At 29.3% G+C, this 23,260-nt stretch overlaps 2 protein-coding genes across 5 annotated transcripts; both read left to right on the top strand.

Annotated features, from left to right (window-relative positions):
* Positions 1–5,019: 5,019 nt before the first annotated feature.
* On the top strand, positions 5,020–10,853 carry LOC143237759 (techylectin-5A-like). 3 transcript variants are annotated; one of them, XR_013020630.1, is made up of 5 exons: positions 5,020–5,172; positions 7,055–8,205; positions 8,904–9,018; positions 10,148–10,250; positions 10,599–10,853. XR_013020630.1 is itself a non-coding variant. In XM_076477714.1 (4 exons), exons 2-4 carry the CDS (start codon positions 8,863–8,865, stop codon positions 10,661–10,663), a joined length of 324 nt encoding a protein of 107 aa, XP_076333829.1. In that variant the 5' UTR covers positions 8,112–8,205; positions 8,838–8,862; the 3' UTR covers positions 10,664–10,853. The 3 variants fall into 3 exon arrangements, 1 of the variants encoding a protein (XP_076333829.1); XR_013020535.1 differs by lacking the exon at positions 8,904–9,018; XM_076477714.1 differs by lacking the exon at positions 5,020–5,172 and having other exon boundaries at positions 8,112–8,205; positions 8,838–9,018.
* A 2,181-nt stretch (positions 10,854–13,034) lies between these two features.
* On the top strand, positions 13,035–20,395 carry LOC143241480 (techylectin-5A-like). 2 transcript variants are annotated; one of them, XM_076484804.1, is made up of 5 exons: positions 13,035–14,256; positions 15,081–15,190; positions 16,352–16,523; positions 17,562–17,726; positions 20,074–20,395. In XM_076484804.1, exons 3-5 carry the CDS (start codon positions 16,460–16,462, stop codon positions 20,322–20,324), a joined length of 480 nt encoding a protein of 159 aa, XP_076340919.1. In that variant the 5' UTR covers positions 13,035–14,256; positions 15,081–15,190; positions 16,352–16,459; the 3' UTR covers positions 20,325–20,395. The 2 variants fall into 2 exon arrangements, with proteins under 2 accessions (XP_076340919.1, XP_076340900.1); XM_076484785.1 differs by having other exon boundaries at positions 15,009–15,190.
* The last annotated feature ends 2,865 nt before the right edge of the window (positions 20,396–23,260 follow it).

Raw genomic sequence — 23,260 nt, 5'->3', positions numbered from 1 at the left:
ATCTACATAAATAGAAATATGTACATTTGTAAAAATTTGTTACATAGCTTTAGCTACATTTTAAAAAATATCTTGAATAAGCTAATATCTTTTTACTACCTTATACCCTTAGCCATTTAGTTTTGAGTAAATATAACTATTGAACAGCTAAGCAGTATTTATATTTATTCATAAACAATACTTAACATTTTCAGTGTCGGAATACTCTTATTTATCTCGGAGAAAATATTTTATTTGAGATTTAGTTTTACAATTTTCTAAGATATCTAAGAATATAAGTTTTACCAATTAGTTTGCACACAGAATTAAGGTTCTGCGATCAACGTTATAACATATTGAAAGAAGGTTACACAAAAAAGAAATAATCTCTCTGAACAAAGTTATATAACATAGAAATAGAACCTCGTGGAAATCGTTATACATCACGAATATAAGGGGTAGTGGTGAAGGTTATACAATATTCGAATGAGTCTGTAAACATTGTTACATATCTTATATTTAACATGGGTAAAGGGCTTAAAGATTAGGAGTTGGCAATATTTGTTTCATGAGACTCAATTTTTCTAAAGCCTATTCATTTTATGAATATTAACATGTAAGTTGTTTAAAATAAAATACAAATATTAACTAACGAATACACAAGTTATAAGTTTAACGTACACTAAAGTAAAAACAGTATCATTGTAGGTTTACATGTATTACTATTACCGTACGACGTTTAGGAAATATGTAGGATCGAAATTCATTTAAAGAAAGTCGCAAAATTTATGAAATGTGCGATCAAATATTTTAACAGCGTTATAACTCTATAATACATTGGGCGTAATCATGGAAATAGATTTTGAATGTTGTGTGTTTGAAAACCATCCCCGAAAAATTTTTAATCAAAGAAAGTTATAACGGCTAATCGTGTTATCCGAATAGAGCATCTCAAGTATTGGCAGTGAGTGGTATTAATTACCTGGTTTCTTTCTATAACATTAAAATTAAGAAGAAAATTGGTCGGATAAATCTCCAGTAATTTTACACATCATAATACAAACAAATAAATAATTGCAAAGTAAATGTATTTAGTAGTGAATTACTTTCAAGTTTGATTGAAAGTAAAATTGTTAGTCCTTATTTATATATCTTTATAATATCACCAACGTGTGTGGAGTTTTATCAAAAAGAGTCAGTCTTTGTCAAAACAAAAAAATAAATTCGTGTGAATAGCTTGAGCATATAAACAAGTTGTTAAAAGAAAACTTAAGGTGACATCTGTAACGAATTTACTACTTTAATCAATATCAATATTTGTGTAAGTTAAATTTGTTTTTAGAATTGCTTGTAACTTATACTTTAAAATGTGTATTACGAAATGCCCTCCTATTATTGGTTTGCTACAGTTGGTATACTATAAACCTCTGAAGGAATAACTGTGAAACACTTAATAATCGGGAAACTACAGATATTTTATTAACAATGTTGATAGATTTTGAACATTATAATTCGTTTAACTTGAGCAAATTACCATCAAACTGCACATTTTATCACACTTAATAACTCACGCGCAATCAGTGAGCGGCTGGGTTGCTACGCGTTTTGTGATCTGTATCGATATCAACTCAAAATTATTTCGCTCATTGTAAACCGTCGATAAAATATTCAGTTATACACAGCAAATTTGTAAAACTTTTGTATATAATTTTCTCATTTGTGATAACCGTTATTCTCAATAATTTATAATTTAAATGTATTTTTGATAAAGAAAAAACTGTGTCAAGCAATATTTTTAGCAAATATAATTAATTTAATAAATATCAGCATTTATTTAACTTATAAATTCAATTGAAAATTTAACTCAGTTAGAAGCTATTTTAAGTTGTAAAACCTAACATTATGAATAGCAGGCTTGTCAGAGACAAATCGTAATTTATAATAAAAATAAATGGGGGACTCGTTAAGCAGTACTGAATGAGAGATGAAATTCAACCTAAATTTATCAGTTCCTACAAAATTTGATCATGTCTGAATATCAAGGTTTACTTGAATCTCTCGAACAACTAGAAGATATAATAAAAGTGAAACTGCCAAAATTTTAGAATTATAAGTTAAGAAATTAATGAGATAAAATAAACTACTAAAGCGTGTTACTGAAATATAAAATTATGATGATTTGTTGTTTGAGGAAGCATGAGTGGAATACCTTAGTGTCTCCACCAGCCAATCAGAGTTCAGTGATAAAGATATGTTGGAAATCCAGCTAAAACGTATACAAATTGAGCCTGAAGGAGCCCCTATCGAAGCCGAGAAAGATATTAGGCTGAAGGAAATGCAAATTATATTGAATTCCGATCAACCAAGAGGAAAAGAAAACTTTTAACTTCATCGACATGTTAAAGTACCACTATTTAATTAAGTATATATGACTAAAACGCTTAAATCAATTTATTGTAATAAAATATGTACATATCCCAAACTAAACCATCATATAATGTAAAATGTTTTCATATATTTTCCTCACACAGGTTAATAAAAAAAAATGTATATCCATTACTGATGTATGTGCTCAGTAAAAACTCCAGAAAAACATAAGATATCTGACATTGAACGTCGGCAGTCTAGTCTTTAGGGTTCGCCACACACATCTATATGTTAATTTTGTCTAAACCAAGTTTTATTCACCTCTCAGTAACATGTGTTCAACTTGTACATAGTAACCTGGAGCTCAAGAGTGTTGGAAGTTTTATTAAAAGACGAGTGGCTGGAGAGGACAATATTCTAATACTTAGCTTTAAGTTAGTTTCACCTAAACAAAACTTTCGGTTATCAGGTATTTACATGTAATGTAAACATAATTCTCTAAGTGATGTTGGTTAATATTAAATATAAACATTGAACTAAACAACACTAGTACTGTGTCAATTCTTCCTATACTGTTCATTACAGAGTTTATTAAAAGTAAGTGTAAATACTAATTAAAATATTGAACGTTATATAGTTTGACAAAGAGCTTAAAGTTAGGCCTACGTAAAAAGTGTAAACAAATTAACTAGAATTCTTTGTTTGGTAATTTATCAAATTTGACTTTTACCATACATGAGTAGTTTAATGAAATTTATTTATCAAATTTTTCTTTTATAAAACATGAGTGGTTTAATTATGTTTATTTATCACACTTGTCATCACCCATGAGTGTTTTAATGATGTTTATTTTAAATTCGTTTAATGCATTGTTAGAAATACTTACGCAACTAAGATAAAAAATCACAAATACAGTATTTGAAAGATAAGACTAGTTACAAATTATTTAAGCTAAAATCTTTATTATTAGCATGATAACTAATGTTAGTATTCTACTATTAAGACTTTTCTATAGAGTTAATCCACGTTATTTATATTTTGAGTGCTATGATAAACAGTACGTTTTAAACTTATAAGTTTCATAACTTAGAAAGTACAACAACAATTAAGTTTAAGGAGGATAAATAATGAAAACTAAAAAGTCGTAAATTTTGAAAACGTTTCTGCTGATGACTTTAGTACAGTTCCATCAAGTAAATCGAATTACCTTCCTAGTTATTCTTATCAAACGTTAGGACGCTGTTTCTACAGATTGTTCTATTGACATTTACCGACAAAACAGACGCAAATAAAAATACGTGCTTGAAAGTTCTAATATAAACTTGCTCTTAATCTAAGGTAAAATTCAACATTTATTAGAGAAGTAGAAATTTCTAGAATAAACCCTTTCTGAAATAGGTTGAAATGTAAGATTAATATCTAATCTTCATGAATTGTTCTGAAATAAACTAGAGCTTTTAACGTTATAAATATGTGAATTAGAAGTAGATGCACACAATAGCACACAATTATCTTAATTGTTTTAAGTTTACCAAACCTGTAATGGTTTTTTCTTCTAGTCCATCAGAAACAACAACATAATAATTATAAAAACAGATAAAGACCATGCTCTAGTTGTAATGAACACATTAGAACAATGTATAATATCTTGTCAGATATGTGTCTCCTTTCTTCTCGTGACTATGTTGATGTTCTACTTAATGGACATTTTACCACTGGATCAAACTTTTCTGACTGAAGTCATGGAAGACTAGTGGAAGTTTTTATGTTTACTGTGGCATAAATACTGATGGAGGAAGCTGGACGATAAGTAACATTTATTATAGATTGTAGAAAACTGTGCTTTGTAAATACTTGTATAATAAGTGTAATTATTGCAATATATTTATAGATTCTTCATTTTCTGTTTCCAAAGTTATCTAAAGAAGAGGAAATCATGAAAACTGTAAAAATTATAAAGTGTTTTATTATTTCATTTAAGACTGTTTTATATCTTATATATATCACTGTCCTGAGCTGTTTTGCACCTTATTTATTACTGTCCTAATACGGTACAACATTTGTTCTATTCTCAGTATCTGCAGTTAGTATCGAAAGCATGCTATGAGCTGCTTTACTTCAATTATTTTACTTATCTCTCATAAATAGTGTCTTTCCTGTACATCATTAGACGTCATAAACCTAATTTACATTTGTTGTAGATGATACACAGTGAACGATGGTGAACGTTTTTCCTAATAACACATTTTGGTTATTTTAGAATGCCTTTGGTTATCGTGAGTTATGGTTGATCTGGAAGACTCACTTTATCTATGTTATGATTAAAGTGTAAGGTATGTTTAAGCTCTGGTTAAAAATATAGTATTACATCTATTGTCGTACACGCTTATTTTCAGACTCTGTCCAAGCCTGTTGTGGTTTACATGTGTCTAATATGTGTATCTTTGTTTATGTACCTTTAACAAATCATTATTATATAATATAAAGTAAACCTTTGACATATTTCACACTTTAATTTATCAAAATTAATTTCTTTACGTTATCTGTTACTAATATGGGTTCAGTGGACACAATGGGTACAGTTTCTCTACAAGGGACAAATATAGCGATACTTATGAAACAAACTATGCCAAAACCTTTAAAGGAGCCTGATGGTGCATTAACTGTCACAGTTCCAACCTTAATGGACTCTACATGAACGGTGAACACGAGAATTATGCTAATGTTGTGGAATAGAGAAGGACGGAAAGAACAGTGATACTCACTTCCAGATGTAGAAATGAAAATACGACCCTTGTGCTAAAAGTTAGAAACAATAAATGAATTGTAAGTTTTATTCTAAATTTCGCTTATAACAAATATGTCTTTGATGACTGGAGATTACTTTAATTATTTTCGTTCTGGTAGTTACAAAATTAATAACACTGTTTCAACAATCATAGGCAAATAAACTATACAGAATTATTTCATCTTAATAAATCAACTAGCGTGTATGATAAAAGTAGTAACTCAATTTATAAAATGTTAGTTTATGTTTAAAAGTCAATTTAATACCAAAAGTAATTCGACACAAAATTAATAACGAACAATGTTACCGATAGGTGTCTAAACTGATCACGTGACGATATACTCTTACTGTTAGATTTATCAGAAGATAACAAAATGAAAGTCCAAAAAAATATTTAAAATGCAATAATTTATTTTCACATCACGATAAGGTTACTAACAGCTTTGTAGATTACATTCGTAGCTAAGTTGATAATATAACATCCAGATATGTATACTAATGACGTCACTCAAATTACGCCTGTCACTATAGGTGCTTATAGTAACCACATGACTCACAACTACTATCTTTAGTAGATGGGCATAGTAACAAAATGTTACGTGATGTGTCGAAATATACAAAGAAACCTTGTATTATTATCAATAAAATACAGTACTTGATACAGGACCATCGTATACAATATATATATAAGATATCCAATGTTTCTACTAGATTCATATAAAATAACCATTGTTTCTGTGTGTTTTCTTATAGCAAAGCCACATCGGGCTATCAAATAAGCCCACCGAGGGGAATCGAGCCTCTCATTATAGCGTTGTAAATCCGTAGACTTACCGCTGTACTAGCGGGGGGACTCTGTTGTTTCTGCAAGATTTATATGAGATAATTATTGTACCAACAAGATCTATATCATATAACCGATTTTTTTCACCATATAAAACTGTTGTTTTCTAGCTGTTGGTAAGACTGTAATGAAACACAGTTTTTACTGTTCAGAAAGAAAAAATTGTGTTTTACATTGATGTAATTTTTAATTATGTTGTTAAATTTAACACATTGCCCTGCATAATTTTCAATACTTTTAATTTTTCTCTTGTTATAGATCCATCGAGAAACTCTAGAAACATTAGGAAAAATATCATAAAGATTAGATAAATCAGAGTGGATTGATTTCAAATAAAACCCAAGGTGAAGTACTTCTAAAATGAACATTTTGATGATTGATTATAATTAATGGTTAACCAGGCCCTAAATGTACCACACATATTTGTAAGACACATTAGAAACAAATAAATGAAAATAACATAACACAAATATGTAGAGGAACAGATAACATTAAAGTGTGTCATATGAACTAAGCTACATTAGGCTGAAGTGACGATCGTTACTAGTTAACGACCGTTCACATCCTTTGATATGGTACGTGTAGATCTGATAGTCCTTAAAGGACCTGTGATTATAATTAAATGATTAAATAAAAATCGTCCTCTTGGCAGGTCAATATACGTTATCATTCACATCTTCAGAACCAATATTCATAAACTGAACCGTTGTTGTACAAAACCAAATAAATATATATTGTAATAGACATTGGTTAACGTAAACGGACAATGACGATGGTCTTAAACTACAAAATACAAGACTTTCTATAGATATATTTAGTTTTAATGCAAAATGATAATAGTACTATAAGTATCATACTGACTGATATGATGAGATTATGGTTATATAGTAAAGTTGTTGTACTTTTTGTTGATATATGTATTTAATCAAATAAATTATATTTGTGACGAAGGTATTAAAACTAGGAACTTATTTCCTAATGTGTATAACAACTACAGATGACTTACTTTATATATTTGAAACAAACCTTAGTTATGAAAGTAGATTATCAACTCAGTGTTTGTGTTTTTCTTATAGCAAAGCCACATCAAGCTATCTGCTCAGCCCACCGAGGGGAATCGAACGTCTGATTTTAGCGTTGTAAATCCGGAGACATACCGCTGTACTAACAGGGGACGATTATCAACTCAATAGACGTATCATCATGAACTACTGTTAATACTGGAAGTTGATTCATAAATATTAAAGTCACAAATTTAAACTCTGAACGTAAATGTTTTCACTTTCTCATTGTTGTCATTTGTTGAATTTGTATGAAAATTTGTTAATTTTAGATATAAAACAAAACATTATTTATTATTATTGAGTTGAAAATGTCTACAAATAACCATAAATATGTTATTGTTTTAAAATAAAACATGTAAATATTTTCAAACTGTACACACAAACATACGACAAACACTTCCGCTATAACTATTTGAAATAATCTCCAAGTAAAATATGAAATATATTATAGTGTTTAATTTATCGTGTTTGTTAAAATGCTTCAGTTTTAAAAACATTTATAAGAAAATATCAATATTTGAACATTTGTTTTAAAATATATAAATATGAAAAAGAAAATGACTAAATATTTCAAAATTAAAATACGCGCAACATTTAAACACATAAAGAGTGCTATAGAAGGGAAACTATTAACAATATCAGAACTCAAGTGGATAATATGTTTTAACACGCGTAAATAATTGTAACCTTAAACCTTGAAAGAACAACAGAAGGATACATTTGAGACAATGAAAACTTAATAAACATTATTTGAATAGATGTATTTAGTAAAGTATTCAAAATATTTCAAATAATATTTCCTGCTGGTTTATAGTTTAATATTTAGAACAGTTGCGTAACAAAAAACAGTTCTCTGAAGAAGGTCGAACTGCAGGTTTGTCAAACTTGTTTATCTGTCACTTATTTTCCTTATTGGTTTCAAGTGCAGGATGTTTCAATAATAGCATCACCAGTTGTTGATTTTGGATACCTCGGATGCTGGACTTTCTCTTGTCATGATTTAGAAATAGAATCACGTGATTACCTTGATACGATTAAACTTCGTACGACGTTGGTCATATATCATGTTACTGTCTCATATATTAGAACAACACGGACTCGTTCATATCATTTTAAAAGAATTTTTAACCGTGTATAGATCAACCTAAAAGATATTTTGAAAGGTATTTTTGATAATTCTTAAATGTTATTAATAATATTCAATGATTTTAGTCTTACTGTTCTTTTGAAAATCTTTTGTATGAATAGCGTCACAATTCAGTAAATGTCACCTTTGTTAATTAAACAAACTGCTTCTGTAAAAGAAGTGTTATTTAAGGAAGTTTCAGAGTTTGATTGTGAGTTTGTTTAAATCCTGTCCTAGTGAATACAACTTCCTTACATCATATAATTATTGACCACTGATAAATAAGAAAAACAATAAGTTCCTGGGTTTTGTTAATATTTGCCCTGTCATTGCTTTAGTCTGCATGAAACGCAAAAGTTATTTAACTTCTGCATGTTTAAATAACTCATCTTTGTTTCTGAACATGAATTAATTAAACTAACCTTAACTGACTTCTTAATGATAAACAGTCTTAACAATTTTTCATATATAAAACCAGAATGTTTTAAAGAAATTAAAACTCAAAACTAAAGATCTACGTCTCTCTCGGTAAAATGTTTATATATATATTGTAATTATTTCATTTTATGAAGCACAGAATTTTTTTAATATCTGTTTTTCATTTTCGTAAACTGTTCTGTATTGCGTCTGTCAGAAATAAACTTTTATATAATGCTCTTTATTTTACAGTAAGAAGAACATTAAGTCTTCAGAAATGATTACATTTGTCTTTATTTGGTTTGTTTTATGGGTTAGTCCAAGTGTTGGACCAGAGACGGTCCAGAAACTGTTTGAAGGTACTTCAATAACCAGAATAATTGCGTTCATCGGCGCCCTGGTTTCTCTGGCCAAAGAAAATCTAAAAACAGATGTAAAAGTTATCACAATGTTTATTTAAAAGTTTAAATATTTCGTATTTATTGATTTAGAATTAAGTTCATTGTAGAAAAATTCTTTCACAAAAATCATCTGGTCCAAATCATTGCTATTATCATTGTTGTTGTTTAATAATGGTATAGTTAAATATAAAGATGTTATATTGTTAAAAATGTGTATTGTTTTTCACTTTAGCTATTGAATAATAGTATTATTTATTATAAGGAATAACACAGTTCGTTAGTCAATATGTTTGTCTATTTGTAGTTCAGCACAAAAATACACAAGTGTTTCTGTATTATACCCACCACGACAATCGAAACCAGGTTTATAGTGTTCTATGTCACCATACATACTGTGGTTGGAGAATTGGGTTAACAAAAGACAATCATTTTTATCACCTTATGAGACAAACATTATTTTTTTTTTAAATAACTTAATCTATAAAATTTTACTCTGAAATAAACAATACTTAAATTGGTGTCCATTGTCTTTATAATATTTTCTTCTACCAGACGTACATTGTATTTGTAGTATATTCTATTATCAGCCGTACAATACAAACTATACCAACCGTTTTGTATATATTGTACCAACTGTACATTATTACAAGATAAATTTCTTATTAAATTATGTGTAATGATGTACATATCAATTTTAGGAATAATTTTATAGAATAAACAAAGAACTGAGATACACATTACATCACACTTGTCTACACTTTGAAGTTTCAACTTATACTAAATATACATATATATCAGGATCTATAAATAAAAAAATCAACTAATAAGTTATACCTCAATGTATTTATATATATTGAACATCACTTAAATAACTTAAGAGTTTTTTATATATTTTTTCACCATATTAAAAAATAGTTTATTTAATGATTTTAATATTTGTTTGTTTGATTTTATCGTTATGAACTTTTTTTTTATATTACGGAAAAACTTTTATCTTGTGCACTGTCAGTTTTATACTTATTTTAGAGTGATCCTACATGTTGTCCATGGTTTATTTTGAAGAAAATTTTATGTACAAACAAAACCTTTCATAATTTATTTGTGGGGAAACGATCGGATCTAACAAATCAAGAAAATTATTGAAACAAATTTGATTTATAGGATGAAGAAGGAAACGAGAGGTTTGCCATCTGTTGGAAGTTTTGGATAGAAAACGAAGACAACTTGTACAGATTACATGCCAGCAATTACTTTGGTGACGCAGGTGATCAAAGTTTACTCTTTAATCTAATTTATTATTACATTGGTATTATCTTTAAAATAATCATTTAAAAATAATTAGTTTAAACATTTCTATCATCCAAGCAATTTGAATTGTTACATTAGTAACAATTGTGTTAATTGTGTGATAATAATTTACTAATAGCATTCTGATAAGATTAGAGACAAATAATTCGTCTTATTAATTGAATTTTAAAATTATTTAATCAACATGTGTGGACTTTTGACAACAAATTAATTATTTAGATATTTAGATACGACTGTAACATACTCTCGTGTAACTATTTTCTATAATCAAAGCCTTATAAATTGTTTCGAATGTTTCTCAAAGAACTAGTTTCAAGGGACCGAGTGGATGAGCACATGGTGGGCAACAAACAATGGTTATCTGATTGAGTTTTTGGAAATGGCCAAACATAATCAACAATCACACGGCTAAAGGTTCTTTGAAAGCTAAAATATGTTTAAAAGAGACTGAAATTTTTTTTCTTTTTAGTTGTTCTGACGAACTGACAAGTATGACAACTTTTACAAACTGAGAAACATTTTCTCTAAGTTTTGACCAAAATAAATGTTTCTTAATATTCTCAGGTCTTGTTGTTTTAGTAAATTCATTGGGAACTATCAGTATTTCAGAATGCTATGCTTTGGGAACAACGATTTGATAAACTCTAGGGTAGTCTTCTGAAACTGGCACATCCAGTGATCTCCATTTCCTCATAAGCACACCGTTTAAACAAAATAACGATTTGGAACACATCCAGTGATCTCCATTTCCTCATAAGCACACCGTTTAAACAAAATAACGATTTGGAACACATCCAGTGATCTCCATTTCCTCATAAGCACACCGTTTAAACAAAACAACGATTTGGAACTTTCAACAGCTCATCATTTGGCAATGCATAATTAAATAGTGAAGAAACTCTGCGAGCCCTTTTCTTGCTTAACAATCAGTTTACTTGTGGCAGATGGAACTTCACCAGGCGAATCAGATCCCTCATGCCAATTATTGTGACTCACAAATAAATCACCAGTGGGACAATCATACAAAGATCCCAATGGGATCCAGGAAAATGTCTAAGCCAAATCTATAATGTTGTCCTCTGAATACATGTCTGTCATTTACCCCAGACAAATCGTTTTCCAACAATAACAATACACACATAATTGGCAGTATTGGTTTTATTCCAACCAAAATAGGCCCCACAACTAGATTTGATGTTAAGTATAAGATATGAAGAGAAACATTAATAAAACCGCCCTCAATAAAAACAGACTCACCAGTGATAGAACTAGAATCTAAAGGCGATATACCTTCTAACAACAATGATTGAATAACCCCAGCATCACGTGGTATATGAATTGTTAAAGGATTGGCAGCGTCATTTGTCGAACGTAGAGAGTCAACATACACAAAAGGTCAAGATACTGATAAAGATATCAGTGGCCGGATCAACAACATCAGTAATCTGGTGAAACTATGTTCATGTGTGGAAACAAACTCACTGAGTGTTGTCTTCTTTTAGTTTCCTTTATTTTTCAAACAACAACAACCGAACATAATAAAAAGACAGACAAGCCTTAGTGGTTTTGAAGTTTTATCTCGACTCTCGGTAGATTTTGAACTAGGAAAATCTTAAAATGATGTATGTTTTGTAAACGATTCTATTTTTTTAGCAATTCTTAAATTTATAAGGCCGATCAAAATTTTGTAATATGAAGAAAATTACAAATGCTAGTAGTGGAGAGGAAAAATAAAGTTAACATACTTGTGACCAGGATCTAAGTGGTCATAAACTTGTAACGATTGTCACTTCAGACTTGTATGGAGCTTACATGTCACGCTTTGATTCTGTTCCTGTAGATATCTGCGGTATATTGTTTTAATCTATTTGTTTCTAATGTGTCTTACAAATATGTGTAATATAATCGTGGCAGGGTTAACCAATGGACAAAGTAAATTCCAGTGTATGGCCTCCAATAACTTAGTGTGCCCCGTTCAAACTGTAGGTTAGGCCTAGATTTACATAATTATAGGCTTATGTTAATAAAAGTCGCACAGACATAGTTTAAAGACTTAAAATACATGAAATGAATTATAAAACATAGTATTTCTTCAGCTTCTCGACAATAACAAAAAGGAGAAAAGCAAAAATATTTCCTGAATTTGCATTAAAATCATTGAAAGATAATTATAAAGAATACTTTGATATTCATCGCTTGAAAAGTGAACTTTCTGTTTTATACACCGACACTAATTTGAAAGTAAAACTAGTGAATGAATTAGTTTAATGTCAGCTGCAGCCTTGGAACTTGTGTGAGGTAACCTTTACTCTTCCAGAAACCAGTGCCTCAGTTAAGTTTTCATTATGTCATTTAAAAAGAATACACAGCTACACCAGAAATTCACAACGACAAAAACGACTTGCAAGTTCAGTATTAATCTTAAGAAAATAAATACTTATACCTTCAATGAAGATGTATTACATTTATTCAATCTTAAGGAAGAGAGGGCGGAATTAGCATATAAATAAAGTAATTAGCTGAATATGTCTTTTTTTTATATTAATTAGAAGCACTTAATATTAAATATAATTAATGACTGCAAGAAATTAATTTTATCATTAGTGGACGTCCTGTATATATTATTTTTAAATTTTATGATCACCTTTTATGCTTTTGCTTCCCCATCCAGACAAATTACCACACGTCCCTGGTACTTGTACTTGAATTATGAGGAATATATAGTCAGTTCAACTTAACAGTGAAACATAAATCAGTAGCATAAGAAACTAATTAACTATAAGTTAATTTACAAGTGGAAGAGAGGATACAAACAGTTGTTAGTAATATACCATATAGCATTTGATACAAATAGTTGTTAGTAATATACCATATAGCATTTGATACAAACAGTAGTTAGTAATATACCACAGGAATATATGACACAAACAGTTGTTAGTAATATACCGCAGGAATAGATGACACAAACAAATGTTAGTAATGTATCACAGGAACAGACAACACGAACAGGTGTTAACAGAAAACCACGGGAACAGTGGACACAAACAGATGAAACAAACAAATGAAAGAAACGAGGAAAGCTACATTAGCCAAAAGTGACGATCGTTACAACTTTACGACCATTCACATATGTTCACAAGTATGTTAATTTTACTTTATCCCTACACTAGTAACCTTTGTCAATTTACTTACGTTACAATAATTTGGTCAACCTTATAAATTTAGAAATTATTAAAACATTAGAATATTTCATAAAACGGAGACCATTTTATGATTCTGGAATAATTATTTAAACAATTAACAAGTATAAAACTGACAACAAATTGAATTTATATCTAAACTCAAGTAAATAAAACATTTAAACATTGAAAGGACCTTACAGTAAGGGCACAATTAACAACATTAGAATTCAACTTGATGGGTTGTTTCAACACACATGAAAAACTGTAACATTAGGAAAATATATGAAACATAGTTCAAAGATAGGAGGTTAAAGAGTCTTATGAAGGAAATTAATTCTAAAATATTCTCACAATATTTATTAAATACATTGTTGATTTTAATTTTATGTTGTAAAAAATTTCACTTAACATGAAATATGATCAGTGAACAAGGTTTTACAACACGAAATATAAGTTCTTTACAAAAGGTTACACAACTGGTTCTTCAGATTGTATATTTGTTTGTCTCTGAACTACTTTCCTTACTGTTTAAAGTTCAGGTCTTTAAGATTTATTTACATATCTGGATAACATCGTTAATAGAGTGTGATCACGTGACTCTGACTTTCCTTATGATAAAGAACTATAAACACATGATTAGCTTGTGAAGATGGAAAAAGTAAATGACTAACGTTCATGCAACATGAGTTCTAATACATGATACTGATTCAGATCGCAGATTGAAACGAAATAGTCTTGTTGCTAACAGTGTAGAGACGAAAAGAAAACTCGCTTTGAAAGGTAATATATTTTTATTTTTGATTAATAATATTTATTAGTGTATATCGTTTAGGTATTTTATTTTTCTTAAATTTACCTTTTTATGTCAACTAAACTATAAATAATTAAATGTTAACTTTCTTGTATTAGTTTCACATTGTAACTAAATGAACGTATGTTGATATTTGATCAAGCTGAGAGAAAAACTGGGACATTTAGTGTTAGAAGTCCTGTGCTTTAAGAAAATGTCAGAGTTTGTATTACATGTTTAAGTGATGTTCCATAGAAACAATGAATGAAACACTTCACCATTATATAACTTTATTGATTATGGTAAATAAAAACCGGTACTTTACGTATCTGTAAAACAAGAAGTTCCTGGTTGGTGTTAATGTTAATCCTGTTATTGTTTCAGAATAAATACAAAAGTAAGGTTGTTTCAGTTCTCCATACTTTAACAAATGTTGTTTATTTTTATACATTAACTTACCGAAACTGTTCTTAACTAGACTCTTAATAATAAACATTCTTATGTTGTTTATATCGTTGTTAAACTTTCCTGCACAAAAAAATAATTTCAGAAAGAAATATTAAAAATATAAATAAAGGTTAATTGTATCTACTTTATATCCGAGTTTTATGCTATCATCATAAGAGTTATGTTGTTTTTCTTTATCAGTCGTTTCGTTCACAAATTCTCTTTTTATATTTCATAATATAGTTTTTATTACGCCTGCCATAATCTTACTATTACAGTGTTATTTATATTACAGTAAGCAGAAAATTAAATCTTTAAAAATGATGGAATTTCTCCTTGTTCGGATTATTTTCTGGGTTCGTCCAAGTTTTGGGTCAGATACCGTCCAGAAACAGTGTAAAGAGACGTCCATAACCGGAATAGTTGCATCCCTCGACGTCTTGGTTTCTCTGGCCTAAGAAAACCTGAAACACAAAGGTAGTATTTTTACAAAAGTTTATGAAAAGCCCTTTTATTAATGATTTTAGAACTATAAAACAAAACTTACATCATCTTGCTTAGAACGATTTTCTTACATAAATTATTTGGTTCAAATCATTAATGTTGTTATTTTTGTTGTAGAATTAAATATGAAAGAGGTCATATTGTTAAAAATGTGTTTTGTTTTTTTACTTTTACTATTGAACAATAGTATTGTGTGTTATAACAAATCATACAGTCTATTCATAAAGTACTTTAGGTAACTTCTTTGTTTGTAGTTAAGCCGAAAGCTACACGAGTGGCACATTGTTTTGTACCCATCACGAGAAAAAAAACACTCAATTTTTAACATTGTAAGTCCTCAGACATATCCTAAATTTGTGTGTCTGTATGAGCTTTAGTTAAGACTAAACGTTTGTTTTGTTATTTTTCTTATCTAATTAGTTCCATTGTAAATAAGTACACAGTTACGCAATGAGTATTTATGTGCTCGGCTCACCAGTGGTATCGAAACCAAATTTTTCTCTGTGTTCCCGAGAGGCGGTCTTACCAGACAAGTGAAATTCGTATTTGCAGTTTATGAAATTATTACTTGGAGTAATTTTTACTTATTGGTCAAAAATGAAATAAACTGGTGTAAACTATTTACACGATAAAGTATAGACAGGTAGATACAATATATTTTAATTTCATTCTGTGTGTTTAAATATATACAGAAAGGAACAGAGATGACTAAACATTGATTTATTTTAGAAGAAAATAATATACTACTTTACTCTGAAATAGACAATAATTAAATTGGTTTCCGTTTTCTTTCAAATATTTTTATAGTGTCAACCGTACAATACCAACTATACCAACTGTTTTGTACACGTTGCACATTCTACCACCTGTACATTAATGCACAATTCTATTGCAACAAATGTCGTGCTAAACTATGTCTCTTAATGTACAAATCAACTTTAGTAATATTTTTTAAATAAAGAAATAAAAGAACTACACACAATATCACCCTTGTTTTTCCTTTAAAGTTTCAATAATACCAAATCCGTATGCATCAGTATTTCTACATAAAACAACAAACAAGTTCTTTATCCATATATTTCCACATGTTGAACCTCAGTCAAATAACGCAAAGCTTATATCTTTCTATTATAGATAAACATCTAAGTCAAACGACCCACACATGTCCCCCTTCTTCTCCTGGACCAATAGACCAATGGACACAGTACCAGTGGATCATACCGTATCTGGTCCAAGTCATGGATGACTACTGGAAGTTTCTATGTTTACTGTGACATGGATACTGATGGAGGAGGCTGGACGATAAGTAACGTTTATTATATATACTATCCAACTGTTATATGTTAAAGCTTGTGTAATAAGTTAAATTATTACGATAAAGTTACAAGTTATTCATTTTCTGTTTCTAATCAAATACAAAGACGAGGAAACCATGGAAACCCAAAGGACTACTTTTTCGAACCTTGGGCAAATTACAAAGAAAAATATGGAGACATTCTGAAGGAGTTCTGGCTAAGTAGGTTCTGTTGTTAGTTTCTAACAGATTGTTTCAAATGTACAAAGGGTCTTTATAGAGAGGATCTGTTTACAGATTTTAAACAAGTGGTGTTAAAGATACAGAAAAAAATTTAGCTAGGTTAGGTTCTGTTTACAGTTTTAAAGAGATGGTGTTGAAGACACAGTAGGTCTGTATAGGAAGGTTCTGTTTACAGTTTCAAAAGACATGGTGTTAAAGATATAGAAGGTCTATATGGGTAGGTTCTATTTAAATTTTTAAACAGATATTGTTAAAGATACAGAAGGAATTCAGGGTATGGTATGTTCTGTTTACTGTTTTTAAAGAGACAGTGCTAAAGATACAGTAGGTCTGTACAGGAAGGTTCTGTTTACACTTTTAAAAGATATGGTGTTAAAGATACAGAATGAATTCAGGGTAGGATATGTTCTCATTATACAAGTACTCTTACCAATTACAACAACTTATCTTCACATTGTTCGTTGGTTACTTGTAATAAAGTTTCTTTTATTATCAATTGAAACCACTCAAACTTTTATTTTATAAATGTTGATTCGTTGTCTTCAAATTTGAACACACTATATAAAGACAGTAACAATACCTTTCTGTTCCAATAATGTAGTTAGTTATTTTATTGTATCATTTTAACACTTGCTTCTTTGGTCTGTCCGCAGTGCACTCTTTTTATGCAGTTTGGAAACATTTTGTATTGAAAGCCGTTAGCTTAATTTTTATTTTAAAGTAATTCCACATGAGTAAAATGTTGTCCATAATTTGTTATGAAGTAAACTTTGTCTAGAAAAGAAATGTTTCATTATTTATTTATAGGAAATGATCGGATCTATGCTCTAACAAATCAAGGTAATTACTCAATCAGGTTTGATTTAAAGGATAAAGAAGGAAACAAAAGCTTTGCCAGCTATCGTGAGTTTTGGATAGAAAACGAAGACCACTTGTACAGATTACATGTCAGTAATTACTCTGGTGACGCAGGTAAACTTTAATTAATTTAAAGTTATATTTTCAAAACAAAGTAGTAGAAATATTCTAATGAAGAAGCTATTTAAAATATTTGATGATAAAAAAACCGTTTCCAACTGTTTAATTTATAAACTTAGATTTAACAACTTGACGTCTAACTATTCTTCTTGCTTGTGTGTCTTACGTATGGAATGAAAAAATCCGTTAATTTTAGGAAGAAATCTTTTTATGTGAAGAACGCATTAACGTTCTTCGTTATGAACCACATAATGTAACTAACATTAGAATTCCAGCTATTACAATTATATATATATATGGATAATCAGGCTGTTTACGATAAACCTAAACCAATTAATTAACTATTTAACCTACACAACATCCAGTGTGGGTGTCACGTTACGCTTTATTTATTGAAATAGCAGGAGTCACAAAAGACAAAACGAATTTATCGAGACAGCATAGTTCGATTACTGTCTGTTTATTGCGACTTGAGTGACAGGATTTTATTAGGATTATCATTAACTTTATCATTTGAAAAATAACTGGTGGGAATATTTTTATAATGCAAACTATTTAAAATTTTTAATATCAAAGTCATTTTTATTCATGTGTCATTTTCAACTTTCCGTCAGATTTATCATATTACCATCAGATATTTTTGCTCATTTTATTTTGAGTGGTGATAGAAAAACAACGTTAATTTGATAAAAACAAAACTTCATAAATAAAAATTATACAGTGAGGCTAGAGGTGGCTTCTTGATCTAGTAAAACTGGCAGAGAAAGGTTATTTGTGGTGAATTGTCTGATGTTGAATATACCAAAAGAGATAAAGCTATTTAAATATGTTCGTTACTGGGTTTCCAATGATATAATTAGGTGTGAATTATAATGATTAATAATAATTAATTAATGATTAATACTATTTACAAATCAACACTTTTATTAAAAGTTAGGTATCATTCTCATAAACTGTTCCATACCTTAGATATTGTTCTTCTAAACTGCCTGAAACCTTAAGTGTTGTTATCCATATCTGTTTTATATATGATGTATCATTGTTCTAAGTTACCTTGTACATTAAGTGATACTGTCACAAGCTTCTTTGTACAATATTTATTACTCTTCAAAGTCAATATAACTCTATCTCTGTAACAGCTTCTATTCTCTATTGGTTATATAACTGTGTTTTGTGTAAGTGTTATTATTTAGTCTATATTGTGACTTAATATTTACTGATTATGTTGGAGATGGATTGTTTTGATAATGTTAACTGTAACGTATTTCTTTACGTAACACTGGAGAAATTATAATTTGCAATTAAACTGTTGTTTAAGCTTTATTAATAATGCTGATGCCACGTTAGTGAAATCTTTGCTATATTTCTCTTTATCTTAACTAAGTATTTTTACACTGTGGCGACTCTCGCGTAGTTTGTACAGAATTCTATGTCTAAGTTGGACAAGGTATATAAATGTGTGGGTGGGTGTGATAACATTAGAGGAAATATAATTTGTCTTGTATCTCAAAACGGTTGGTGTGACTATTTAAAAAAGTTATTAAAATAAAGTGAAAAATAACATTTCGACTTTATTAGATCATCTTCAGGTAAACAAAGAGAGTTTGATAAAAGTTTTAATACCCATAATAACCGTCTTGAAATACATTTTCACATTACGTGGGTTTCCCGTCATAACCAAATAATTCGTTCTGTTTATTGGATCCTAAAATTATTTAATCAGCCTGTGTAGACTTTTGACAAAAACATGAATCATTTACAGTTTTAGATACGACTACAATATACTCTCGTGTGAAAACATTTAAAAAATAAAGTTTTAACATGAAATAGTTTCTGAAAATATTCCTTTTTTCTCTTACAATCTGTTTAAATTCTAGATACCTTGAAACAACTTAATGAATTATTCTTATACTTATTGTAGCCCCAGTTTTGAAATTTGGTCTTTAACCTGAAATAATTCATTATTTTAGTAAATAATGTCTTTTAGTCTTTAGTAAATCAGTACTGAAACAAACAACTGTTCCTCATCAGTAATCTTTTACAAAGACAGAAGAGCTTCATTTAAATGATAATAAATTATTAATAAATTTGTACTGAATTCTTTTAAATATGTTTCCATTTTGTAAGCCTTTACAAGTACAAATATTCCTGTTGATTTGGAATTTACAGTTGATGCATATCTCTGTAATTATAGGAAGGTGGAGATAAAGATGATATCTGTAGATATATATGATGTATGAAAGGTGGACAAAGAGGGTGTATGCAGAGAGGACACATCGCGGGCTAAGATATTATCATGATACTTTTTACATAAGACTGAATATATTATTTATATTTCCAGGTGACTCGATTAGTGGCCACAACCAGTTCAGGTTTACCACGAAGGACAAACACAACGATATTGATTATTCGAATTATGCCCAAGCCTTTAAAGAAGCTGGGTGGTACAAGCATTGTCACAGTTCCAAGCTTAATGGATTCTACCTGAACGGTGAACAGGAGAGTTATGCTGATGGTCTACAATGGAGTGAATGGAAAGGTCAGAAATACTCATTTCCAGATGTGGATATAAAGACGCGACCCCTTTACTAATTCCTCTGTTAAGCATTAGTAACAATAACCAGATGTATTTCCTTATTTTCAACAATAAATACGTGATTGAGTTACTTGATGTCTAATTCACTTGTTTTATTTTGATATTTACCGGATTATTAAAAGTTTTTCGATGATCGGACGAGAAAATTGCACAAATTATTTTTGTGTAATGATACGTGGCACGTGATGGGAAGTTAATAATTGAATAATATTTGAAAATGTAAAACGTTTGAAAATACAATTTTAATATTCATTCTGATTCAAAGCGAATTTAATACACACAGGTATTTTCATTTCATGTGAAAAATTTATAATATACAATGTTACCGGTATGTTTTTAAAGTGCTCCACGTCTCTGTAACACACTTGACTCAATGTTCTGTAGAAATGTTGATAAAGAAAATAATTTATTCACATACCACAACAAGTAACGATAAGTTGCCTACTTTCCTAAATGTTATTCTTTAGGTTATATTGCATCACATGATGCAGTCACCCAAGAGGTATATTGTAACTATATGACACACTTAATGCTGCACCTAGTATATAAAAATAAAATCGCATGACTGAATAAGTCATAAAACAATACAATACGTACACCGTTTAAATATAACCACCACTAGGTGACATTTTTTTTAAAACAACTGATACCATGATAACTCGTGCCAGTTATCTTCTGATGATACATTTGGAAGAGTCATAACTCATAACAATGTTGTTCTCAAGAAACTTTTGATACAGCGGTACGTCATACTGGTAGCTTTCAAAAGAAACTTATGGTACATTGTTTAGTTGTGCTATTAGCCTTATTTTGATGTTAATGATACAGTAAAAACTCATGTTAGTTTTAAAATTATCACATTTTTATTCTTAAATCGTCCTCGTCCTTAGTGGCACAACTGTATGGATGAGGAATTACAACGCTAGAATCTTGGTTTCGATACCTTTGGTGGGCAGAACAGATATAGCCTATTGTGCTAAATTACAAAACAAATTAAGTCTTCCTTTGGTAGACCCAGCAGATAGCTGTACGAGGTTTTTCTTTAATGCAAACAAACAGTCCATCGTAATGTACATTATCTGAACGGTGAATATGGTAATAATACATGATATAATCCCCAATACTCACTGCTGTTTAATACACTAGAACGTTACGAGTCTTTCTCCAGGTTGTTAATCAATAATATTGGTTAGTAAATTAATTCTCATCTAGCTAGTACAATTTGATTGTTACAAGATTTATTTATTAATTTCTTCAGTAATTACTGTAATTAAAAAGTGATTTAGAAAATTTAAAAATAAAATAAAATGTTAAAAAAGTTCGATTTTCTTCAACATGGTACTATATAATGCAAAACGTAACTTTCAAAACGATAAATGTTTATGATCATTGTTAAGGAATCTTTAAATAATACATCACATCCGTTATCTATTACAGACGAGCTCAGTTGTTGGTTATAAAAACTTCATCTGACATCAACACTACACACTTCTTCTTTACCATCTTCTAATATTTATCAGGTTTGGACCAACTTAACAAAGTATGTTAGTGTTTTAATTACTGTTTTTATTACTATCAACTGTGTATAATTGTTGCTATATCAACAAGATAGTTTTATTTGGTTTTTTGACTCACGTAAAGTTAAAGATACTCAGCCTATCTGTTTCTGATATCAAAGATCAGGCTCATCAAACGTGTGTCCTAGTCTAGTTAATTTCTATATTTAAAGACAGCTATTGTAATCATTTACTGCAGTACATTAGTTGCATGTTATTTTTAATACTCGTGTGTGAAAAATACCAAAATCACATATGTAGGTTTATTACGTGACGGTTAGATAAATAATAAATTATAGTCTAAGACTTTGGCAACATGCTAAGAACAACCAACGGAAGTTTTAAACAGTAAACATTTTATTGCTCGTAGTGTAAAACTATATTAATATCAAATTGTTAATAAACAAACTGTTATGGCTCACGATACTCGGAGATAAATGGCTTAAATTATTAAATGTAAAAACAACTAGATACCAAAAACAATATAAAATGTATTAAACTATAACTTAAGACCAATATAACACCATACAGGATAAATATTTGTAACAGTTTGATGCTACTGTCCATTCACATTTTAAATTATATAGAAGTAAGTTTATAATAACTGAATTCACACACGTTACGTGTGAATAGCTGGTTAGTAATAAACTTGTCCAGTTGTAAACTTTAGTTTAATATCGGTATAAATTATTCTCTTGTGAAGATTGAGGTTAATGATACGATATAAATAATGAAGACAACATACTAATGTTATGTCTTTATACATATAGTTACTTATTTTAATAATCAATTTTATATTCAGTTTATGTACGTTTCTTTATTTATTCAACTACACCAGAAAGTATCAAGAATTCTTGAAATCTTACTGATATGAGTTTTGAAAGAATTCTACATTTATTTTGAACAAGATTTATATGTTCACCGTTTTCAGTATAGAATCAAAGCCAATTAATATATTTGTTAAATTTGAATTTAGACAAGCCTCTGACAGTAAGTGTGCAGTTAGTTTCAGCATAACTCGACTTCTAAAAATCTGATATCATACGTAATGTAAACAAAATTCCCTGTTGATAAATAACAGTGTTTAATAAGCGTCAAAAGTTACTAAAAGTCTTAAACGTTATAACTTGAATAAAATAAATAAACTAGTAAACCCAAGAATAAACTACAATTTTTATTCTTAAGTTACTGATTAACTATAGTTTAAGTAATAACATAGTATCGTTGTCTACTAAAGATTACTTTGGATTTGTACAAAAACGAATAATAAAAGTTATGTTTGAAAGGTGATATTATTCAGAAGTAATAAATTATATAAGCCTTCTATATACAGTTAGCTGAATCGCTCTGTAGTTTATACTTCTTTAGAAACAGGT

This window comes from Tachypleus tridentatus, chromosome 1, assembly GCF_004210375.1.
Source record: "Tachypleus tridentatus isolate NWPU-2018 chromosome 1, ASM421037v1, whole genome shotgun sequence".
NCBI lineage: Eukaryota > Metazoa > Arthropoda > Merostomata > Xiphosura > Limulidae > Tachypleus > Tachypleus tridentatus.
This window is presented reverse-complemented; position numbering and strand designations above follow the sequence as displayed.

What these genes read in the sequence shown, in the direction of transcription:
- LOC143237759 (XM_076477714.1), top strand. Translation starts at nt 8,863, where the DNA reads ATGATTACATTTGTCTTTATTTGGTTTGTTTTATGGGTTAGTCCAAGT. An exon ending in AAGAAAATCTAAAAACAGAT is followed by an intron (nt 9,019 to 10,147) that starts GTAAAAGTTATC and finishes TTTGATTTATAG; the next exon opens with GATGAAGAAGGAAACGAGAG. An exon ending in CAATTACTTTGGTGACGCAG is followed by an intron (nt 10,251 to 10,598) that starts GTGATCAAAGTT and finishes TGTTTCTCAAAG; the next exon opens with AACTAGTTTCAAGGGACCGA.
- LOC143241480 (XM_076484804.1), top strand. Translation starts at nt 16,460, where the DNA reads ATGACTACTGGAAGTTTCTATGTTTACTGTGACATGGATACTGATGGA. An exon ending in TGGAGGAGGCTGGACGATAA is followed by an intron (nt 16,524 to 17,561) that starts GTAACGTTTATT and finishes ATTTATTTATAG; the next exon opens with GAAATGATCGGATCTATGCT. An exon ending in TAATTACTCTGGTGACGCAG is followed by an intron (nt 17,727 to 20,073) that starts GTAAACTTTAAT and finishes TTATATTTCCAG; the next exon opens with GTGACTCGATTAGTGGCCAC.